At 42.7% G+C, this 9667-nt stretch overlaps 1 protein-coding gene across 2 annotated transcripts; it reads right to left on the bottom strand.

The window, feature by feature from the left end:
* Positions 1–1207: 1207 nt before the first annotated feature.
* LOC143002592 (uncharacterized) lies at positions 1208–9160 on the bottom strand. Of its 2 annotated transcripts, XM_076152763.1 has the most exons (7): positions 9051–9160; positions 8249–8370; positions 7863–8058; positions 6829–6983; positions 5112–5256; positions 3409–3547; positions 1208–2273 (listed from the first exon to the last, which is right to left on the bottom strand). In XM_076152763.1, the coding sequence occupies exons 1-7, from the start codon at positions 9100–9102 to the stop codon at positions 2186–2188; spliced, it is 897 nt and encodes a 298-aa protein (XP_076008878.1). In that variant the 5' UTR covers positions 9103–9160; the 3' UTR covers positions 1208–2185. The 2 variants fall into 2 exon arrangements, with proteins under 2 accessions (XP_076008878.1, XP_076008879.1); XM_076152764.1 differs by lacking the exon at positions 8249–8370 and having other exon boundaries at positions 9051–9127.
* Positions 9161–9667: the final 507 nt, after the last annotated feature.

Genomic DNA, 9667 nt, shown 5'->3' with positions numbered 1-9667 from the left:
AAGCTGTTGTCTCTTGGTTTATCCATGAGGCAGTACCAAGGTCAAACGTCACAGCAAAAACACACTCCTCTCCCTACCAACCAGAGGCCTGCGGCTCAGGAACAGCCCCACTGCACAAAATACCTGATGCGTACAGCATTTTAGTCTTTTCTGGCCAACTTGTTGAACCCTCAGGGCCAAAGTTATATACGATGCGTACAGCTTTTCACCCATGATCGCCTCAAAGGCCAAAATAAAATGGTGCTCAGTGGCATTTCACATGTGGGAGGGCATTTTAAATCTACAAACCTGTTTTCCTCCCATACAATGTGTGGGTATTTTGAGACTCCTTCTTATGGTTACTGTCTCGCCAAGTGTCTTTATCCCCGAGTTTGACCCGAGGTGTAAAGCAAGCAGAAGTTTGTAGAGTTGGAGAAGAAATACAAGAAGTCTGTAAAATGCTCCCTGAAAATGTGGCTGCAGCAGAGAGACGAGCCGTGCGGAGGACTTGAATAATCAGTTTAATAACATTATCCTGACTGTGCTCTGTGGCGCATGCACCCGTTAATGGAGTGTCATTGTTAAACTGCCGCTTCGCCCATTATTAACGACGGCCTACGGTCAACCACACACCACTAATAAAACCACATAAAACCCGACATAACTTCTACAGACAAGTGTAATGAAATCCACAGTGTTATGAGCGCAGTTATGGTAATAAGCACTGGTGCTGTGGCATGGTGTGAAGGGTTACAAGGCAACAGAGGAGAAAATTAAAAAGATGAAGTTGTAGCCCTGAGTGTGAATTTGGGGGGAGAACTAGAACAGACTTAATCTAGTGAAGATTAACAAATGACTAGCCAGCACTAACCTTGCCTTTGCAAAGGAAGGATGCTTAATGTTTGAAGGTTGTCCAACTCAATTACTATTCCCTCACAAAGCGCGCGTGTGTGTGTGCGGGTACATCAGAAGGAGCATTTGTGCTTATAGGCATGCACAGGCAGCCTTACTTTCACTAAAGGTCATTGCTTCAGAGGGCTGCCTCCAGTACTGAAGGTTGGTAAACAAGCTGATGCAAGTGTGAGGTGGCACCGGATCAGGACGCCCGCACGGCCGCAGCAGCATTCCAAAGCGTCCGGGGGTTCACACGTGGTCAATACACCACCATCTCTTCTGTCTCGTGAAATGAAGAAAATCAATGGCACGCAGGACGACATCGAACAATATGTCCAATACAACTCATTTAATATCAAAGAAAAGTGCAGCATATTTAATAGTGCAATATGATTGAGAGTTGCCAGAGTAAAGAGACTGCAGTAAACTTTGCGTACACGCTTTGTTGTAGTCCTTTAAAAAACACTTTTAAAGGGAAAAACATGAATCAGACGAAGAGTAAGGCGTCTTCTCTACCGAAACGACTCTTTCATAATACAAAGTCTTGCAATTTAGTTTAGCAACAGCAAGGACATTCCCATTTCTAAAGCCCAGGGTAGTACACGTGCTGCTGGAGACCGTTCAAGGTTACAAGAGAATTGCTTGTGAACTTTGTTTTTATTTTCTTACGGTTCTTGCACAGCACAATGCACAAATCTCACCCTCCGTCTCTTTGCTAAGTGTAAAGCTCACTGGTTTATAGACTGCTAATTAATGAGGAGGAAATTGCCCGACTCTTTATCCCAGCAACACACTGCAGCCTGCACCCACAAACAAAGCTGCTTCAGCCCCTGTAAGAAATCATCGTTTTGCTCCCAGATTGTTACTGATTTCGATTTTGCTCGCCCCCACAGTCTGCCTATATCTCTCTCTCTCTCTCTCTCTCTCTCTCTCTCTCTCTCTCTCTCTCTCTCTCTCTCTCTCTCTCTCTCTCTCTCTCTCTCTCTCTCTCTCTCTCTCTCTCTCTCTCTCTCTCTCTCTCTCTCTCTCTCTCTCTCTCTCTCTCTCTCTCTCTCTCTCTCTCTCTCTCTCTCTCTCTCTCTCTCTCTCTTTGTCTCTCTCTCTCTCTCCTTCTCTCCCCCCCCTCAGACGTCCATAACACTATACCATCGCCTCTCCATTTAAGTATCCCCTCAATGCCATCTCTCATTTTATGACCACCCGCTCAATCTTCCTCTTCTCTTCGTCCATCTTCCTTGTCGCAAAGCACACCCCCCCAGCCCCCCTCCTCCTCCTCCTCCTCCTCCTCTCATCCTGCCACCGGCCCGTGCGGTCACACCAGCGGCTGTTTGTCTGTGCAGGTGTAGGGCAGGGACTCCACACTGGTGCTGTAGACGGGCTTCTTCTGAGAGTGATCATCACTGGCGAGAGGGAAAGAAAGAGGAGCATTATTATCACTATATCGACCCCCCCGCTGCCCACTAGAAGGCTATGAGTGAAGGAATTATAGCCTAGCTGAGCGATGGATTCAACCCTTGCTGTTTATGAGAAAGCTTCTTCTCATCTGTTTCACGCTTTGTCTCACTTTGTGCACGCATGCACGTAAACACGCAGCAGCAAATGTAACAAGCGTGTTTAAACAGGTAAACAGGACATATTAGGCACAAATCCACATTCTGGTTTCCTTCTTTTTTTCCCATCCACTTCAACTCTTCCTTGTTGCAGCCTTGGTGTGCACACTGAGTGAAACCATGCCTGAAAAATTCAGAAAAATCTGTTCTGATTGGTCAGTTGCATCAGGCGCATCCAGCCGTGCGTGTAGGTGTGTACATTCACCTGTTAATCACGCTGATGAAAGCATGTTAGGGATGTTGTGTTTCTGTCCATATGGAAAAGGCTTTAATGAGCAAAGCCATATGGGAGTGTCAGCACACCGCTTTAATGCGACTTCCACCAACGTTATTATCATTACTGAAGCCTTTTTTCCAACCTTAATAATCACATATTTAAACCTGATGCTTTGAGACAGGCGAGGGGTGGAACATAAGCACATGGGAACGGATGCAGAGTGAAGGAGATCAAGGGTGAAGTCAAGCTGATCAGACATGCAGAGATGGACATAAATATTCAGTGTGGATAGCGTCTTCTAAACTGCACCAAAGCATGCACACTTATACACTATACAGCCGAGGCATGTGGAGACACACTCAGCATACGTGACACACACACACACATGCCGTGAAGGATTCAGGCAGGTGCACAGAGGCTCAGACACACAAACCCAGCAGCAGCAATGGCCTCGCTTGTACCACATACATCAAAAAGAAATATTGCTGCAATAGCCTTATAGGTAATATAAAGACAAAGTACAGAATTAGAGAGTGCGGCTGAGGTGGAGAAAACAGGAAAGTGGAAGTAAACAAAGCACCATAAAGAAATCAGGCGCACACCCGCAATCACACACACACATACAATTCAGGTTCAAGAAAATGTGAGTGTGTGTAAAGAGGAAAGAGAATGCTGATCATAAACAAAAGGAGCCGACTCTGTTCTTACATGGGTCCCTTTCTGGTGTTGGCCTGCTTGGCCCTGCGGCACAGGAACACGCTCATGGAGACGAGGAGCACCAAGATGACCACAGCCGCCGCCGCCGAGGTCATGGGGATGGTGGTGGACTTGTACCACGGAGCGCTCTCTGGGGGAGACATCGGTCAGACATGAAGAGAAACGTACATCAGACGGAATCTGAAATCAGCTGAACGATGAACTTCCTGCCACGAGGGAAACGTTCCCATGATAACCTCCTATTTGAGCGTCTGTCTGCAGTTTAGATGGTTACGTCATCACAGCCCTTCAATACGGTTGCTTTTTTACAAATTGACAGGCTTATTTTCCATTTTTGCCACACAGTTACACCCCGGTTGTGAGGGATTTAACAAATAATTATTATTCACTTATTCGTATCGCAGCAGGAGAATGAGCGATTACCCACTGCTAGGTAGGAGAGCCATGACCACACTCCTTCCTTTTGCCACATCATACCTATGTGAGCCTAAATAAAAACAAAATGCAGGTGAAAGCTGGACAGTGAAACTAAACGAAGATGTCTGTCTGAAAGCTGCAACCCCGATTTGAAAAGATCTGTAGCACAAAGGGAGACCATACCAGTCAGTGAAAAGATGTGGGAATTAGGTGGAATTAGAGTTCTTAAAAATATTAATACTAATACTCTGTACCTATCTATCTATCTGATAGATCTCAGTGATCTCAGGTCACTGATAAAGATGATGAAGACAGATGTTGAGGTGTAAATTGGATTAGCTATAATGTTGAAATCAAATTAGCTCTCCACTTGAACACAATCGGCACATTTCCTGAGATGCACAATGGCTGAAAGACAATCTGTCATTCCAATGTATTTCTATCTACAAGCCAGAGGACAACTAATTAAACTAAGCCTTATATTTAATCATATTACAGTATAATGTATATTTTCATATGATGGAAAATGTGAAAAGCTGCCTACTGTATTTACCAGTTTTGGAGTTTTGGCCTCATTTTTTAATATATGATCATAATGTAGCTGAATTATTTGTACTAATAGTCAATTTAACATCCTAAAGGCACAAAAGTGTTCAATTCTGACATTTCTACCATCACGTCTGTCAGCAGTGTGCAATAGAGCGCACAGAGGCACAACTTGACATTTCTGCTTAAAAAATAAAATCAATGTCTGGAAAAACTCATCAGGTTCTTTTATGTCTAATGGAATCCACTGATCATATTTTTTGTCTGTTCCATTAGTCATTGCAGATGTTCCACATGCTCAGGTGGGATCCCAGCCGTTTTCACTTGACATTTCAAATTTGGCTTTGTTTGTTGCCTTTGATATTTTCACAGCGCTTCTCCATTTTTATCATTTGGACGTAAAGATGCGCTGTCTGAAATCACAAAAATCGTTTCGCTTTGAAAATGTGAAGCAATAAAGAATAACATTTAGTGCATGTGGTCCTGATTTTGCTGATGCAGCAGACACACCTGAACGCACTGGGTTCCAGAATGAGAACTGAAGTGAGAAAGAGATAGAACTCAATATATACAATATATTTTTCTGTCTGACAGCTAAAACTCAGCTAAAAGTGTGTGTCAAAACCAAGCATTTCTAAGTTTGAGCACATTTGAAAGTGCCCAAACTTCTCTTGAGTCTTTGTCAATACACCAAACCATGTCCAGGTTCACCTAATCATCTCATCTCTTACCAGGCTGCACAGTGATGCTGATGGAGGATTCTCTCTTCAACATGGGTCTGGGGTGAGGCCGAGCCGTACAAGTGTACTTTCCTCCATCCGATTCTGTCACCTTCTTCAGTGACAGCACTGAGGAAGGCAGAATCCAGTCTCCGCCCTGGGACAGAGAGACAGACAAGTGTGAGACACAGACAGGGTGTTTAACAGTGTGTAAAAAAAAGAAAGAAAAGAAAGCAGGGAATAAAGTCAGGGGGAGAAATGATAGGGTGAGGCGTTTACATGGCTGAGAGGATCGACAACGACTACAAATTAAGAAGAACACAGGAGAGATGGGAAAGAAAGGATGCAAGTATGCTGTCCACAAAGACCAGTCAAGTGTATTTACCTGAGCAGTAAACCCAATGAATAAACACACATCAACACAAGTCAATAACCCAGATAACACCATCATCTGCATAGAATGACACACTGTTAACACAACACATAATTAGATGGCAAGGGAACGGGATGAATTGTTGACACAAAAATAGCAGCGCCATTATGAGATAGAGCTCGACATGGGAGGAAACAAATAATGGGCCAAACACAAGGATTGGAAAACAAGCGAGCGTGGAGGAGAGGGTAAAAAAAAGAAAAAAGACATTACACCATGCAAATGATTTGGCTCCTGGGAGCTGCAGCTCCTGCCAAGAAAGTCCATTTCAAATTGAATGGATCTGAATTAAGAGGATTTTCCATAAAGGCCAGGTCTGGCCAAAGCAGCATTTTGTATGCAAATCCACTGGCTCTCAAAGCAGCCGCCCGTCTCTGCCTGTGTACTGATGTCATTACAGAGGGCCCATACGCACTGTGGCCGCCTGTCAAAACGGGCCATAAGGTGACCACTTCCTGCCCCGTATCCATTCCTGTCATACACATAGCTGGGTACACACACACACACACACACAAACACACACACACACACACCAAGCATTCCATTTTATCTCCTTGAATATTATATTCCTGTAATACAGAGGTCTTCTGATTGATGTAAATAGAGCCCGGGGGAAGGACAGGTCAATCAGGGGTGCTGGTGGGTGATGACATCACACATATCATCTGCGCAGTGACAGAATTATCAATCATGGTGATAATAAAGGTTTTACTTTGTCAAATGCGTGTCAAGGACTTCGATTGGATTTGGATTTGTAAACCTGGATTAGCAGTGATAAGCATATTAACCTACAGCAGACTTAACAGAGAATAACAGAAGTTGCCAATTATGCCTCAGTTGTCCCTGGACATCTTTATTGTTGCTGGTGGTCACTGTGACGTTGCAGTGATTCAGATGGGTAGTACCATTCTCTCACCACAGGGGTACAGTGTGCCTCCCAATTCAGTGTCTTGTTGGCTGTGTCTTGTCACACTGGCATTTACATTGAGAGGTCTTAATTTCCCTCAGGGTGAAGGTTTCTTAGCTCAAGAACAGCCCTGTTGAATAATTCAATTCTGAAACACTAAGAAAACCATTGGTAATCTATCCACATAATTGTTTTTAGGTGGATCGGCTCTTGTTCAGACCTCATTAAGCTATTAACTCTGCAAGCCCCTGTCCCCAGCTACAAGTGGGCCTGAACTAACTGGTCATTTCAATATACAGAATTTCTCCTTGTACAGAACGTCAATTATTTCTACTTCTCCTCTAGATGGAAAACAAGTGACACCATCGCTGTTCTTAAGGCTTCCTCACCTCTTTTTTCCAAAAGAATTCCAGCTCCAGATTGGTTTCGTAGGAAGAACATTCCACCATCACATCACCCCCCAGAGGCACAGTCAGGTCTCCAGTCATGTGTCGGGGTATGTAGCGCCACATGTCTGTGTGCTTTATTCTCAGCTGTGGCATGGCTAGAAACCAGGAGCACAGGAATGAGGAAGCATGGTCAGGCACTAATGAACGAAAACTATTTCAACAGTTTAAATCTGAAGATGTCCCGCAAAGAGTTTGTGATGTGACTGAACAGGTGTTAGCAGTTGGTAAACACTCAGATCTTTAAGTATACAGTATTATGATGAGTATGTGTGATTAAGTATCACTGATTCACATTATCAAAGTCTTTAGAGAGTCAGTGTTGTGAATTATGACTTATTTTTGTTTCCATCTCAATACATGGCCCACGTCCATCCAACTCAATGCTCCTCTCTCCCACTGTCTCCCTCAGTCCATTCTCATCATTGGTTCTTATTGATTTCCCCCATGAGGCTGAGGAGGCTATCAGACAGCATTACGGTCGATTTGATGGCCACTCAGAAGATTGGGGACACCAATAATCTGCCATTTCATGCAACTATGTATCCTACACTAACACTTTCCATCTCATTTCCCACCAGGAGAGTGTGTACATGTCTTTGTTTGTTCAGAGTGCAAAGATAATCTGAAATGACTGAACACACCCTATCATAGTGAAACCTGTCTGCACTCAATCAGTTCTTTTTGCTGCTGTGGACCCTGTGCAGGTGTATTCCATAGATATGTCTTGTGTTATCAACTATTAAATGTGTTTTTCTATCTCTCACTGGGAAGAAAGCTATAACCACAGATTGCCATTACCTCCTGCTGGTTGGAAATATGAGCAAACCGTAACTTTTCAGAGTCTGTTTTGCTTTGTCATTCGGGTTGTTTTATCCTTCCTTTATCCTCCCTCCTGTGCAGGACACAGACTATACAGACATTTATCCTGTCTTTATTTGACATAATGGACTTCCACACTTAACCCATGCACTTACTTTGCACAAACAAGGGGAACACCTCGGAGACGTTGGTTGGTGCAGTGGCATTTTTGCTCCTGGACACACAGCGGATTTCTGTAGTATGCCATGCTGTGAAAATCAAGGACACACGATCTCGACTTCGGTTGGAATCCGGTTGTCCAATGAAACAACTTGGCCTTCTGAAATATGCATCTGACCAAAACCTTCCCCCCTGAAAGAAAGAGAGGTTATTATAAATGCACTGTATATGTATGTACAGGCCAAGACATACTGTATGTATCCCGATGCCATAATTCTGCCATTCATTCTCATAAAAACTACACATGTAACAGGGTTAATGTTATGAACAAGTTAAAACATCAAAAAGCATGACATCACCAATCGTTGTTTCGGTTACTCACATTCCTTCTCATCTCAAAAGAAACCTGTTCTATGTTCTCCTCAGGATCTGAATTCAGACAATCCACAACGATCTTGTCTCCCTCCCACACAGGCTCAGTTGGTCCTATAATGACCAGAGCAGCTGGTGCATAGAGATGGGGGATAGATAAGAGTAAAGACTTAAGTCACACCTTATGTCTGTCTGTATGTTTATTTTCTTGTAAACAGGTAATCTTTATCTGTCTTAGGAATCTTGGGGGAATTCTTAAGTGATTTAAGAACAACTGGCCCTGTTATTTAATAAATATGTCATTTTAACCGCAGATCATAGCAAAACAAATTACAAAAAACTACAAAAAATTACAAGAGAAAAAAAACTGAACAACAACAATTGTTCTGAGCTCCTCCTGACGCGTCTTTTCAGAGTTCCTTCATCAATGAAAGGGACGCTCCAGAAGGTTCTTTAAAGTCTCAACAACGACATGAGGGCGATTCATCAGGCACAAGAAATTAGATATTTTATAACATATATTGTGGGTACCAGACCAGGGCCTTTCTGTGTGGAGTTTGCATGTTATATGTTATATATAAAATCATAAACACGGTCGCCCATAAAGTTGGAATGATTTTTTATCCCAACTTTATGGGCAACACTCCCAACACAACAGCCCTATATGTCCAACAAATAGGTTTTATATATGTATATAAATATATGTATATATATATATACACAGCAGCAGCAGCATGGTGAGAAGAATTTGTAAAAGAAAGATTTTGCGGAAAATGCATCTATACCCACGTAAAAAAACAAAACATATTTACCATAATTGCCATGAATCAGGGCGATTGCGAACAGAGCTAAGAGTGCAGTCATGGTTATCCTTTCTGTGACTAAAAAGGCTCTGCAGTCCTGGAGGGAGTTTGGCCTGTATTTATTCATACAGGGTGTGGGAGTGGCTTTGGCTCAAATATAGAAAGAGTTGCTTAACTGTACGGAAATATTTAAAGAGAGAGATATTCAATCCTTGTTTATAAAACATACAAACTGCTGAGTAAGCTCTTTGTATTATGATGCTGTTTTTTGCTGACGGTTGTATATTCCATGAAATATCGTTTAAAAAACAAAGACAAAATTACTGTCCAAGCATAGCATTAGTCTGTTGTGACTAAAGTTTCGAAAAGCATTTAACATGATGATGAGCGTATAGTTGTGGGAAATTTGTGAAAAATGGGACCTAGGAAATGTGATATATACACATATGGCATGACTTGAGCTAATGAATTATACAGTCGTGTTGTATAGGTGGTGGATAATAGCGTTGTTGGTGAATTATTTTCTGTACCAGAGTGATGTTAGGTCCAACACATTGCCATATACAAATTAAGATAACCGGGATTTGTAATGTTCATGTTAATTAGGACAATAGGATGACAAACAG

Source organism: Genypterus blacodes, unplaced genomic scaffold, assembly GCF_046128005.1.
Source record: "Genypterus blacodes isolate CSIRO-AG114 ecotype Tasmania unplaced genomic scaffold, CSIRO-AGI_Gbla_v1 ptg000057l_1, whole genome shotgun sequence".
Taxonomy (NCBI): domain Eukaryota; kingdom Metazoa; phylum Chordata; class Actinopteri; order Ophidiiformes; family Ophidiidae; genus Genypterus; species Genypterus blacodes.
Note: the sequence above shows the minus strand (reverse complement) of the source record. Positions and strands in the feature narration are given on the sequence as shown.

What these genes read in the sequence shown, in the direction of transcription:
- LOC143002592 (XM_076152763.1), bottom strand. Translation starts at nt 9,102, where the DNA reads ATGACTGCACTCTTAGCTCTGTTCGCAATCGCCCTGATTCATGGCAAT. An exon ending in CCTGATTCATGGCAATTATG is followed by an intron (nt 8,371 to 9,050) that starts GTAAATATGTTT and finishes TCTATGCACCAG; the next exon opens with CTGCTCTGGTCATTATAGGA. An exon ending in CTTTTGAGATGAGAAGGAAT is followed by an intron (nt 8,059 to 8,248) that starts GTGAGTAACCGA and finishes TCTTTCTTTCAG; the next exon opens with GGGGGAAGGTTTTGGTCAGA.